The sequence below is a fragment of the Malaclemys terrapin genome, chromosome 16 (assembly GCF_027887155.1).
Source record: "Malaclemys terrapin pileata isolate rMalTer1 chromosome 16, rMalTer1.hap1, whole genome shotgun sequence".
In the NCBI taxonomy this organism is placed as follows: domain Eukaryota; kingdom Metazoa; phylum Chordata; order Testudines; family Emydidae; genus Malaclemys; species Malaclemys terrapin.
In genome coordinates this window covers 11,946,323-11,960,857 of record NC_071520.1, presented here as the reverse complement: position 1 = coordinate 11,960,857, position 14,535 = coordinate 11,946,323, and the positions used below count along the sequence as shown (strand labels likewise).

The following is a 14,535-nucleotide window of genomic DNA, read 5'->3' as shown; positions in this document are numbered from 1 at the left end:
CATGACCCACCCTCCTTTCCTGCTACTACAGAGTCCTATGCCTTTGGGATTCTGTACGGCTAAAGGAAGAACCGAGGGACAGTTGGGCCCATTCTGCACTCAGATAGGGAGGCCCAGCTCCAACAGACATTGCTGGCCAAAAAAATTATGCAGCCCAAGAGTGACCATATGGACAACACATCTCAGAGAACCACTTTTACCATAAAGAGAATGATGAGAAATGGGAGTACTACTTAGACTACAGAACAGCCCTACCAGAATATTGTCTTGAAAAGGGGTGGACCAAGCTCTACATAGCTGATCTAGATTTCAGAAATAAGGACATCTGCCAAACAGACAGTAGAGGCTGACGGAGCTCCAGTGGAAAGTGCTGATGTGGTTGGATGGATCACACCCGGCTAACTCATAATATGTCCTTATGCAGTTGATCGGTTTCAATAATTTATGTTACTGCCTGATCCTTAACCCTTTCAGCAAATGAATGCCAGTGTGTTCCTGAATGATTTTGTCCTTTACAGTATCATAATACTCTTAAACATCACATATTCGATGTAGTAACTTTCCCCACAGTTGGGTGAAGCTTGAAGACTAGATGAATAAATTGGCTCATATGGAACTCAAACAATTTTGGGCAAGTACTTGGCACTAACCCTGTCCTTATTATACACTGTATAAGGGGGACTGCCATGAGGGCCCAATTCTCCCCTACCCTTCAAATTGATGCAACAGCTGCCAAAAAGCCAATCTTCATTGGTAAAGAGAGCAGGTGAGCAAGTTTCTAAGGGCTCCAACAGAAGGATTCATCAACCTTGTTAATATTACTCTGAAGTCACAAGAGGATCAGGAAAAAAAAATTCATTAGTGAAATAAAGCACCTAGATTAGTACCTCATGGAGAAAAACAAGCATGTCTAAATTAAGAATAAAATGAGTTTTTAAAATCAATGGTTTATACAATTTATACAATTCTCTGAAAACTGAGAACTACTGAATGTAATTTACATAGGCTTTGAAAGAGGTTTTGATAAAGTCTCTCATAAGAGCTCAAGAAAATAGTTACCTCAGGGCATTCCTTAAGTATTGAAAAAGTGATTTCCCCCATATTCCTGTAAATGTTTAAGGGAAGAAGCATCACCACCTCTCTTTACCCTTCTCCTGGTCACAGCCCTATCTTCCCTCCAGCCAAATTCATGCCACACAGAGTATTCACGCACCTTCAATTATAGTCTTCTACTGTCCAAGGTAACTCTTGCAGGAAGTACTCTTCAATCCCTGCAAGGCTGCTACCTCCCCAAATAACTTCTTAGATCGCTCCTTCTCCCTCCTCAAATTGCTCATAGATATGACCATACAGCTGCTGTCTCCTCCTGGAAACACTTGTAACCATTTTTAATAGCTGCGTAGCACACAGTTATAAGAGTATTATTTGTATTACTAATGTTTTTAACTGTAATGTAGGCAGAAATGGAGGTGTTAATACTGCAACAGATAACATAGCTGACAAAGTGTAATTGGACTTAGTAGGTTTTAACACAGAAAGGACATAGGACGAAGCTGCTCAGAACAGCAGCGGTTTGTGAGACGACCACAGCCTTGCACAGTAGAACCAGGGGTGAGTAAAGTATGCTACTCGTCAGCTGAACATTCCTCCCTCTACATAGGACATTGTTAGCTGTGAGCAACTGGTGAGAGAAGCAGGGTGTCAAGCAATTCCTCTCCAAGACCTCTGTGGCTGACTGGCCAGTTGCTGAGTCAGAAAAAAGGTGTCTTTATTCAGCCAAGACTCAACCAGCTCAACTCCACTCCAGAATGGGACTCTACTGCCTAGGGCTCTCAGCAACTGCAGGGCTGGCTGGACAGCACAGTGACCTCAGGCTGAATTTAAACCACAGGGTGAGGGGTGATGGTCTGTTATGGATTAAAAATGTGTCTGAGGTAGGAAAAGAACATGACTAAATAGGTTAATGCAAGAGCAGACAAGGAATCAATACATATTAACTAATTTGTAAGTGAAGATACGGCAGATGAGTGAATTTGGGGATCAGATTTAGGTTAGCTTGAGAGGAACTCCTTAAGATCCAACACTAATTAAGCAACATGATTGCATTTTGTTTGTATAGACAAGTGCAAGATAATGCTATGGTTTCAGTTAAAGAAACTTAATTCAAAATTCGTTAATGGGTATAAGCAACTCGGTTGTAATTTCTAAGGGAAAAAAAATCTACAAGTCACCATGGACAGAAGCAGTAAATACAAGTCTTTTCTTACCTAATTAGTATGTCAACAAGCAATACTCTTTAGAATCTTGTAAACATTGACCGGCAGGCTTGAATTACAGCTGAACTAGCAAGTTACTGCACTGAATATGCAATTGGCAGCCCCACTGGGATATAGGTGAGCAATGTTACGTATTTAGTTTGGATTGCTACATTCTCTTGAATGTATTTAGGACTGTATTTGCAGGCTGGACACCTCTGTAAATCTCCATTCTTATGAAAAGATGACAGGACAGCTCATGTAGAGATAATATTTCCGAAGCAGCATTTTATTTTATTCATTTAATTCCAAAACATTAAATTTAGAAGTCTGGCATCTCAGAGAGTCATCCATCTTAACATGGGCTAACACTGACATGGCGCTGTCAGAATACACAGACAACTAAACAGCCAAAGAGTTTACAAAAAATAAATTCATGATTTTTCAAAACAACTGCAAAAAAGGTTACAAGTATCAAAACTTTTAAGTAGATGCATTGCATTAAATGAAAGTCTGTGCACATCATAAGTTAAAGAGGCAAAAAACAAGTTGCTACCAAAACCTCACATTCTGAACAGTTTGTAAACTGATAAATAGAATTAAGTTGTCACTTCACATCAGCTTTTTAACTGTTTTCATCGGTTGAAAAAGTTTTCGGGGTGGCTAATTTGCTTTGCATGCACAAGATGTACTGCTCAACAAAACACTATCAGCTTGTTTCAAATGGAAAATTTAAGATTAGACTTCTGATTAATTCACTTTCCATTATTCTTGCCCATATTTGATAATCAATAGGCAAACTAAAATGCCTCTTTAATATGCATCTTTCTGCACCATTCAAGTGCAACTATGATAAACAGGGCAGATCAATCAATCAATCCAGCAATGCTCATGAAGACTTATCCAAAACTGCCTCCTGATAAAGTGGACTGCAGATCTGAACAGCTGTGCTGACAATACAGATATGCTTAGCACTAGATATTTAGTGAGACTGTGGCAAGGAAATATTGTGGGATGGTTCTAATGGGGATGGTGGAGTGGATGATGAAGGGCTGGGATGAAAGCTCTTTAGTTATTGCCCTCTCCTGCTTCCTCATCCTGCTGGTCACTTGTCCAGAGAGTGAGGTTGTCTCGAAGTAACTGCATGATAAGTGTGGAGTCCTTGTAGGAATCCTCATTTAGTGTGTCCAGCTCAGCTATGGCATCATCAAAGGCTTGTTTGGCTAACAGGCAGGCCTGCTCAGGTGCATTCTGGATTTCATAGTAGAACACTGAGAAGTTGAGTGCCAACCCAAGCCTTATCGGGTGAGTGGGCTGCATGTGCTCTTTGCTGATTTCAAAAGCCTCTTTATAGGCAGCCTCTGAAGCTTCCACAACACTGTTCTTCTTCTCACCAGCAGCAACTTCTGCCAAATAGCGGTAGTAATCTCCTTTCATTTTCAGATAAAAGACTTTACTCTCATACTGGAAGTCATTGCAGTTCTTGATCAAGAACTTATCTAAGAGGGCCAAAACATCATTGCAGACTGTCTCCAGCTCTTTTTCGATCTTCTCCCTGTATGCTTTAACTTTTTCCAGCTTCTTCTCATTCCCATCCGCCATAGTTTTCTGCTCTATGCTGCTGATGACTCGCCAGGAAGATCGTCTAGCCCCAACAACATTCTTGTAGGCTACAGACAGCAAGTTTCTATCTTCATTGGAGAGGGGCTCATTCAGCTCAGTCACCTGCAAATATACACAAAAAGATCAACTTAAAATAGCTTGGCTTTGAGGAAGAAGAGAATGCAATCATCATTCAATATTTCCATCGTACCAACTTAGAAACTGCAAGGGGAAAAAAATTCCTTCTGGACACGATGGCGTTCTTGTTCACTTTAACCAAAATTGAAGACCTGAGTGCAAGTCAATTCCTTTAAGAAAATTCATATTTCACTTTAAATTTTACCATGCCATCTCCCTAAGGTATTTGTAAACATTTATACTACACTTTTAAGTCTCCCCAAGGAGACTTACGAACAGCCACTGAACAGTGTGCATCTAACTGGCAAGATGCAGAAGTATTGAGAGGAAGACAACTGATTTGGAAAGTCTTTCCAAAAAGGCAAATACACTACACACTTTTCCTATTGAATTCAAATGTGTTATACTGCCCAACAGCCTAGTGGCAGTACAGGGCACTGCCAGACAATTCAGTTCCTCTCCATATTCAACCCTACTGTGGGGTCCAAGGTGCATGCTGAAGAGACAGTATGCTCAGTCACTGAAGGAGAACTGGGTTGTACTGCTCCACAACACAACACATCCTTCACTGCACCTTCGGGACTGTAATTCACACAATCTGATTAAAATTTCTCCTGTTTTCAGCTAAAATGGTGGTTGCAACCCAGCATTTCAAAGCTGGGCAAGGGAAGAAATTATATAAAATGGAATGTTCCTCTATCTTTTGAACCTTCCAATCTACTCCTTGGGAGTAAGTGAAAAACACATATTGCAATAATTACATAATGAATTGTTACAACTTTTATACAGACTCATGAAGCTTCAGTAATATTTTTAAATATCCCATATTTATAATACATTTGATTCATTGCACTCTACTATAGTTTGTGAAGAAAGTTTCTAGACTCTATAGATTAGGATAAGTTCTATTTTAGCAAACAATTGGAGGTTTTAAGTTGGGGGTGATTCTTGGTGAATGCAAGTGCTTTGACTTATCTGAGTCTACAATACTAAGCATCCTTCATTAGCAACACCATATTAAAAACGTGTGACAACTGTGGAAAAAAAAATAATGTGGCAAAGGAAATCGTTGCTTCCCATTGCCAATGAGATGAAGCCAAAATGATTTCATAACTATTAAAAGAAATTTGTATATTTACACTGCAATACACAGGCATGCTACAAATAACGAAATCAGACATTTAAATTTCTCCTCGCCAAATTCAAGAGGATAACTTCTATTTCTAGAGTACTACAGTAACCCATAAACTATTCAAGAATGGTGTCTAATTTTTCAGATATAAAACAGTTCATCTTAATGAAGAATTAGAATTCTAAATGTGGTGCAACCATTATTGCCACGAGAACCTCTGGTAGAGACAGTAATTAACTTACTACCCATCCCTCCATAATGCACTGCTTCTACAGCTCAGTGACTCAAAAAATCTAAGAGTATGATAAGGAGCAGCATTTTCCAAAGCAACCTATGGAAAGCTAAGTTCCCAAGAACCAGCTACAGTCCTCTGTGATGACATCTTCATCTAAAGAGAATTTGAATGACAACCAAAGCAAAACTATTTGTCATCCTTGCTATTTAGAGAAACTATACACCATCTTTAGCCTCAGTTCATTGTATCTATAGCATATTTCTTAAAGCTAACGTAACCCATCAGCTGTCCAACTTCTTTCCATGCCCATGCTTCTCATGCTCCTGCCTTTATCTCTCCCTCCCGCTTAGTTTCTCTCTACTTTCCAAGCCCTTTCTTTCTACTTCAAACTTAAGCATCCCTAATTCCCCACAACTGTGTGCATAATGAAAATTTTAAAAATGTGAAAGTTGAAACTAAAGTGCATTATAACACGTGGATATTGGACAGCAAATTAGTACATATTAATTACAAAGCCATTTGACAAAAAAATAACTGAAGAACTCTCCCTCTCCAATCACAACAGAAACTCAAGTTATGTACATACCCTCCCTTAAGCAAAAGGATGAGTAACTAGAATACTTAGGGGACTGGTGTAAAAGTCAGACTGATGATCAGACCAACACAGGAAAGCTCGTAGCATCAAAAGACCTCAACTGAGAACACCTTCCTCCAAACCCCTGACAACTAACAATCTTTAAAACTGAATTAAGTGTCTCAGCGGATCTTAATTTGCACATAAAGCATCAGTCTACACAACAGCCAGGATCCAAACCACACATGGTTTTATAGATCAAAATGAACACAATTTATTATACCTACAAGAAAAATAGTAGGCTGTGAAACTTCCAGAACACAGGTCTAACATGCTCCACACAAGAAGCACCAGTTAGTGAGCCACTAGATTCTGCATCACCTGAAGCTCCAAAAAGGTGTTTAGGAGCACAAACAAGTCACAAGCATGAGGCTAAATGGAGCATGTATTACACAAGAGGAAGGTTGCACCTTCCTTACCAGAGGCACCTGTGAGGAAAACAAAACAAAACAAAAACCACATTATCCAGGATCCTATCACAGAATGGATTTGATTAAAAGACAGAACTGGGTTTCACCAGCACATATGGCTACATAGCTCAAACAGTCTTACTATTTCTCCTAGTGGCCTATTATGTACTGACCAGGAAGAACTGACAGAACAGAATCCAGTGGTATACCACATAAGCAGCAAGCTCAAGGCAAATAAGAAGTTTCCTCAACACCACACTCCGGAGATCTCTTAAGTCATTTCTGCAAGCAGGTCAACTGGAACAGAGGCTGCTGAAAGATACAGAAGCAGCAGTATGGACATCCAATTCATATGCATCGCTATAATGCTACTAAGCAAGGAGACCAGCAGTGTCTTTGTATCATACTCCAATGCCAGATTAAGTGAGGGGTTTCAGAGGAAATCAGAAGATTTTGTTCTGCCATACATACATTTCAAGAATTTTTTTCCTATTAAAGGAAATCCAAGAACAGCTTGGTAACTTTAACATTCCAAAAATAGTATGACAAATAGGGCTTGCTTTCGACACAGCTGTTCTATAGATACAGTCCCTTTGCAAATCCATACTGGGGAAGTCATGTGGCAAAACATGCAATTCCCACAGTGAGTGCAAAGCCAGGGTCATGAAGGATAATTAGCATTCAAGTTGAAGGAAGCAAATACCTTGTCTTCTTGTAAAAAAAGATATTAAAAAGGTGATAAAAACCTAAAAATCGTTGTGGGTACTTTTTTGCTGCTTTATGATTTATTAAGGTAGCCTGAAAGGGAAGGTGTTTTTGTTAAAAAAAGATTCATTCTGACCCTTTTTTTCCTTTTTAAAATGTTAGAAGTTTTCTGCCCTTGGAAGATTACAGATGGTGGAACAAGAAATAGGATTTTAAGATTGCAAGTATCAAGGAAGTGAAACCCAATTAACTCAGTTATTTTTATTCTTAGTTCAAAACTGTTAACATCTGTTTTCTCTCAAATATTGTACTTAGAGATCACTATCAAGAATTCAGCACCAATTCCTTTAATTAAAGGGAAGAGAGAACTTTCAGAATACATCTGAAACCTGAAGAGTGTGTGAGAGAGAATGAGAGCTTTCAGGCTGTCTTTATACATCAAAGAAACAAAAAAAGAAGTTTCAATTTTTTTTGCAGGGTACCTTTAACTATCTCACCCAGTAGTGATCCCAACACCACTTCCCATTTGCCTCTGTGAGACATGAGAGGTATGGAATCTTGTAGGCTGTATGCTGAAGCTATCTATGCATCACCATGAATCTTCAACCTGGAATCATATTCTGAAAATATTTTTTAGATGAGGAATCCATACAAGAGAAAACAACAAACCCACACCATTCCCAAATCTATATGTTCCCTGCTCCCCACACCCCCTCACCACAGGGTTATAATCAGATTAGTTTCATGTAGAAACTGACATTGACATGATTACCTTCAAAAATAGGCATTGGCACATTCACCTCTGTACACAATTGTGACTACAATACAGTATGTGGTACATACAGCGCCTTAAACTCAGTGTAGAATTATAGTGACTATACACTGTTAAATCTCAACAGTTTTGGAAAGACCTGTTTTTCATCAAGGGCTGCCTGGGTGCAGTAAAACTCCACTGTAACCTCAGCTCTTTGGCCTGTCAGTTGTACAACTGAGGAAAAGGGGCTCAAGATCTGCAACTCAGCAGCAGCTCATGCTAGGAGGAGGCTATTCAGTGTACTGAGTTATTTCAGCACTGCTCTTGTTCTGCTCATGGCAGGAGGTCTTTACAGTGTTTCTCAATCTTTTTGATTCCAGGGACCAGTTTGCTGCCTTCCTAAACTATGTAAGGGAAATCTCAGGGACTGGCACTGGTCTATGAAGCAGTCCTTGAGAAACACTGCTCTACACTTTCTGAAGAAGCACTCCCTGCCTTCCCGTGATCAACTGATGGGTACCCCTCCTTTCTAATGTAATCCTTGCCCTATGTCCCAGAATATCACTTTTTTCTGTCCATTTTTTTTTCCTGCCCAGTTTTCTTCTCATTTGTGTTTTTGGAAGGGGTTTTTTTACACGATTTTATTGTTCACTCACTCTTGCAGATAGTCTTCTAAATGAATGGACAGCACTTTGGATGGGTGGGTATCTAACAGGAGTCTCAAGGTTCCAAATCACATTACTCCTGTAGTTTGCTTCAGTGAGAGAAGCAGGGTGTTGCAGGCCTGCACATTTAAGCTTCTTCAGTGGCCAACTGCATTAGGGTATACTGCAGGAGAAGAAATGGAAGGCAGGTGGCTGTCAAGGAGTCACCTCCTGCTTTACCCACTGCAGGAATAAATTTCCGTTGGTGATGGATGATACACATTTTGATGTAATGAAGAGGTCCATGGCATTGCAGACAGCTTCTCAATCCCACCATCTCCCACACATGGTTGAAAAACATTGGCTTGAAGGACAAAAGGCAGCTTCTCTTCCCCTATACCCATCACTTGCTGGAGGTGGAGGGCTCTTGGGCTTGGCAGTTGGTAAACTTTACCTATTACCTGATGGTCAACAAAAAGCATGCTGTCACATTACTATGGTACAAGCCACAACAGTGCTAGGAATATGAAAAGGAGCCACTGAGGGTGTGTCTTTATGCAGTTAACTCAGGCTCTTCTTCAGGTGTTGCCCTTAACTCCCCCCCCCCCTTCCCATCCACATAAGATTGGAAATTTGACCAATCCAAAATTAAATGGTCAATTGCCTAGTCAACCTTGGTCAGATAATGTCAAAAATGGTCAAATATTTTCAAGCACTAGTTTATTAGAACAATAACAAAAGGAATAAGACTTTATGGTCCCCAATAAGATTAGCCTCAGATAGATAGTAGTTATACCTCATTTACAAAAAACAAGTTACTTAATGGAGTTATTTTAACTCAGAAAAATGCAAAACAATAAAATTCTAACACACTCCCCTCAGCTGGCCTGTCTGGGAGTATAGATTAAAGTACAGGTGCCGATTTAACTCAGGCTGGTAACTGTCCCACTGTGCAGTGCTGACGTTGACTAAATCATGAGTACTGACAGTTCTCTAATGTCTTCCTACAATTTGACACCCTTCTCCCCAGGTCTGATAACTGGGCACCCAAGTTCTCCTGCAATGAACTCAGAAAGATTCAGAGAGGCTCAGCTTACCATACCATAAAGAACATGGGCTACGAGTCATATCATATGACCCCAAAAGTCCTAGAGAAACACAGGTGACAGGCAGCATCAGTGAGAACACAGTAACCTGGGTATGGCTTTGCAGTGTGACTGCTCACATCTGGGCAAGGCTAACTTGGAAGCCAACCTCATGAGTTAACTCTGTATTGAAAACATACCCTTAGTATCAAACCAGCACAAAGCACTAGAAAGTCTTGCAGCAGGCAGGGGTAGCACTTAGATCAAAAGCATCCCTGCTTCTCCACACACACAGTACTACCAAAAAGGGACAATCACTGGAAAGAGAAAAGAGCCAGACGATGTAATACTGAAAGTGCAAATCTGTCAAAATTCTTTAACACCTTATATGAAAAAGGAAATTTCAACAGCTCCCTAAAAATTAAGTTAGAGCCCTATTATACATATAAAGAAATAAAAATAATATAACTGAAAATGGTGTGCATACCATATTCATTAATGTTATATATTTTCTTTCCTTCTGCAGTGAGCCTTGGCAAGGAGTTCAGTACTCCACATATCACACAAGTATTACTCAAGATTACTTCCTCTCAAATTAATAATTCAGTTCTACTTACATTAATTTGAAATGAGTAAGTTATTAGATATGGTCACTATGTTGCTACATTAAATAGCAATACACACTAATCAAAATCTTGAGCAAAATGCACAGGAATTCATATATTTTCAGTTCTACAGCCCATGGTGTATATAGCAGAATAGCTTAACTCCTTTTTTGCTATGAGTCAATATTTCATACCATTTCTGAAATTCATTTGAACAAAGTAGCATTTAATGCAATATTGCTTCTTCACATAATTGTTCAAACGTCACAAACATGTGAAGTGCCATACTTAAAGTAAATAAAAATATGCTTTTAGTATATCTGTTTTTTCACAGCTATGGCCTGTTCCTGTTCTCTGTATAATAATTAAAAACGTCAATACGCAAGTCCAGCACAAGAAGTAATGTTAGTTTGCTGGAGCCCTAGAGAAGGGTTTAATTAAATGAATGTACCACACCCCTTGGCAAAATGCCATTTTAGAGGTACATTTGACTGGCGGAAACTTTAGGGTTCTGAAAGAAACCAAACTCACTGTATGTCACACTGCAGTCTTTTATCTTCCTCTCCTGCTACTCATCATGGTAGGTGGGAAAAGGCTGGCATTCAGCCAAGAAGAAAAACTCAACAGCAGTTAATGATTGTACTATTACTTTAACAAATATACAGTATTTCCTATAAGGTTTAAATTATTAGAATTTCTACATCAACTAGCTTTTTATAAAACTACCATTAACTTGAAACATACTGCTAAAGTCTTTAGTCTATTTGGGAGAAAATGTGGGATGCATTTCTCCCACTATACACAAGTGTTTTTGCACCCTCATATCAATAAATGTCTTAGTTTAAGACTATTCACATCAGTTTACATTTGTGTGTGTAATTGTCAGATAGCAAATATTTCCCTCTGTAAATTAGTTTTTTTTACGGGGGTAGGGCTACTTAAAATGATAGAAGCTTTTGGTTTAGGTTATATGTACTGAAATTAGAGGAAACACTAGTTGTGTGTAATTGTGAGAGCCCACATAACACATTGCCTTTCGTATAAAAGTGTAAGCTCCTACTCTTTCCCAAAAACCTGCCCAAAATGTACAAGGATGTTCTAGAAGTTGGATCATGTTTTAGAATGAAAACCTGCAAAAAAGTATCCAGCTAACCAACATTTTATTAAAAATATATTTGGAGAAACTGGAGTTAACTATTTTTGTATTCAAGGAATAACTACAGTTTTCATCATTTGTAATAGGTGGAAACATTTTAACTTCAATTTGGGGTATGTTTATAATAGTTTATGTGAGGTATATATTAAAGAAGCAATTAGCACCTTTGTCAAAATTCAGTGCATTGAGCCAAATACTGACATTGCAGCCCTAGAGGAACTGCATTGTCATATGCATTATTGGAGGGTAAAGGAAATACGGTAAGCAAAGGCAAATGATTTTGAAGGAAGATGGAATGATAAAAAAATAGACCATTTTAAATTTAAAAATATTTTGCTATTAGACAAACCATAATTATCTGCAACATTTCCTGAAAGATGGCAGCTCTACTCTGCTTTTGTTTTCTAATTTCATACATTCCAATATTTGAATAGTAAAAATATTTCAGCTGTAATTTTTATATTCCTAAATGTATCCCAATTTTACAAAGTATTTCCTGGATCACCAATAGACTTCACTAAAATCTGTATATAGGCTTGCCCAAGTAAGTATTTTTTAGAATGAGCAATGAAAGTTTTTTCTAAGGGTAGAGTCATTCCCACTTAAAGTATATTAATGGCACTACTAGATTTGCTAATTGCTCACTTTAAACATAATAGCTCTGTTACAGACATATCCAAGAGTACTTTTGTGTAAGAATTCTATTAGCCATATAACAGGTTGTGCTGTACGAGACTACATACAAAGCAGACCATAAAAAACAGTACCAAACAGAATGAGAGTTTTTTTAATTTTTATTTTAAGGCATGTGATATAAACTGATGTATTATAACATTTTGGATCTTGGATGGATTGATTCTGTTATAATATGAACTCCACATGAAGCCCAGTTCTTTGGGGCAGGGACTGTCTATTTAGACAGCACCACCGCACAAGAGGGCTATGAATTGGCTGGGCATCTAATGGGTGCTAACACAATACAAATTAATATGATCATAAATAAGAATTAGGTAGAGAAGACATGTTCTGGAAGGATATTGAATGTTAATTCAATATTTAATTTAATTTTAAAAAGCTAAAACACTTCACTGGATCTCACATATAATTTAGACATGAGAAATTTGGTTTGCTAATTTATTACCTGTTCAGTACAAGTTACTGTTAAATGCTTCGTTTTAAAGGAGCAGGTTTAATCTACCTTTAAATATTATTTGAATACATTTAAGTATTCAAAATTATGTACAGATTGTAGGCAATATAACAAGCAAATTCTTTTTCTCAACGCAGTAGAAGAAAGGCATGTCTTGAAGGAGCTTGTGCTGTGAGTGTTTATGTTCCCGGATGCAGCTATTACACGATCTTTGAATGAAAACTCCCCAGGTTGGTGGGTAAGGCCTCCTCCGGTTAAGCCTTCTTGATGCCATAGAAACATCTAGAAAGGAAAGGGTCCTCTTGCCATGTTAGGCTTCTCCAGACCCACTTCTAAGCACAGAGACTGACCAGGCCACACATACAGCACCCTCAGCCCGCGCCTACAGCTTTAGGACTGGTCCCAGGTTACCTGGACGCGCTAAACCAACTCTCTAAGGTCAAACCAGCATCTCCGGCCCACCGCGGAGGATGGGGGCTGGGCCAGCGTCAGACAGGGGCGGGGCAGGAGCGATGGGGAAGAGGAAGTTCCCCCCGGCAAAGAAAGGACAAGAGTATTATTCCACCCGCTGCCCCGGCCACTCACCGCTGAGAAGGAAAGGAGAGGGGCACCCAGTACACACCCTCCATGAGGAAGGGCCAAGAGCGCACCGGGGGGGGAGGGGGGAGCTCTCACACTGCTGCTGGAGGGCGGAAGGGCTGGACACCCCGCTGCAGCGGTGGGGAATCTGGCTCCGTCCGCTGACAACGGACCAGTCCCCTCCACTCCCAGCCCGGCCGAAAGAAATCCCAGGCTCCCCGCGCCGAGTTACGAGGCGCCACCCATGATTCTTGAGGAGACACCGCAGCGAGTGGGCCGCGGTACGGGGCTCCACTGCCCCCGCCTCCCTCAGGTGGGACCCGGAGACCGGCCGCATCCCCCGCCCCGGGGCCCAACCCCGCCTTTGCCCAGCTGCCCGCTTTCCCTCCGCGTGGGACCCGCAGCCAACACCTTTCTCCCTACTCACCGCCTTCATGGCTGAGGCCATGTCGTCGTATCGTTCCGCCTGCTCGGCCAGGCGGGCACGCTGCAGCAGCTGCTCTCGGTCCCCCATGGCCGCTTCCGTAGTGACTGCCGGGCTGGGCACTCAGCGGCACCCCTCTCACGCGGGGACTAAGCGGAGAGTTTGCGCTTCACGGGTTACCTGGCGCGCGAACGCGCTCACTCCGCGGCCGTTGGCGCCTTGCGCTCAGGGACCGTCGGGCTTTCCGGCAGCCGTTGGCGCGTCGCGCTCGCGGGGCAGGGGTTGGTAAGTACCTCAATGACCGCGGCGGAGTGAAGATCGCGCGCTCGCTCTGTTCCCTCACCAGCGTGTACAGCTCGCGAGTCGCGCCTCTCCCTACCCGCTCTGTGCCTCGCGCACTGTTGCCGCCCCCTGCGCCTGCGCCCTGTGAGGGCAAGGAGGGGGCGGAGCTGAGGAGACCGCAGGGGAGGGGAGGAGGCGCTGCTCCCCCGCGTTCTATTTCTAGGTGACGTCACTTACTATAAATAACTACCCCGGACGCGACTGGGGCAAACGCATGCGCACTACGAGTGCTGCATTTTACTGCTGCAAAGGTGGAGGTGGGAGACAGGGAGGGGGTAGTGCAGAGCAGCTGAGGCAAGGAGGCGGTGCTGGGGCTGGCCTGCTGCCATGCATACACACTATAGCTATAGCACTGAAGGTAGCTGTTGCTACCCCCTTGAAAGGAAGGGCCTAGCTGCCATAAAATCCACTGACCACCAGAGAATCCCCCCTAGCCAATGTCCAGGCACCCCTCAGCTGATGGCTAATACCTCAGCTCATACAGCAGTGTTAACTATATGCCAGCAGCAATCAATCATACATTGCCTTACAAATGTGTGTGATTTTTCTATGTACAGTTTTGCTGGGTGCAGAATGTTTCTATATACAGCCATCGCCTGTGTATTTTCTCCAGTGCATGATTTTACCTGTGCATTAGTGGCATTGTGTATGAGAAATAGAACACAGAGTTCTCCCTTCAATATAA

At 41.2% G+C, this 14,535-nt stretch overlaps 1 protein-coding gene across 1 annotated transcript; it reads right to left on the bottom strand.

Annotated features, from left to right (window-relative positions):
• Positions 1-2,517: 2,517 nt before the first annotated feature.
• YWHAH (tyrosine 3-monooxygenase/tryptophan 5-monooxygenase activation protein eta) lies at positions 2,518-13,903 on the bottom strand. The gene is made up of 2 exons (XM_054006481.1): positions 13,512-13,903; positions 2,518-3,980 (listed from the first exon to the last, which is right to left on the bottom strand). The coding sequence occupies exons 1-2, from the start codon at positions 13,596-13,598 to the stop codon at positions 3,324-3,326; spliced, it is 744 nt and encodes a 247-aa protein (XP_053862456.1). The 5' UTR covers positions 13,599-13,903; the 3' UTR covers positions 2,518-3,323.
• Between the last annotated feature and the right edge of the window lie 632 nt (positions 13,904-14,535).

Coding starts and splice junctions, on each gene's coding strand:
- YWHAH (XM_054006481.1), bottom strand. CDS start 13,598: ATGGGGGACCGAGAGCAGCTGCTGCAGCGTGCCCGCCTGGCCGAGCAG. Junction 3,981..13,511: donor TGGCCTCAGCCATGAAGGCG/GTGAGTAGGGAG, acceptor GTATATTTGCAG/GTGACTGAGCTGAATGAGCC.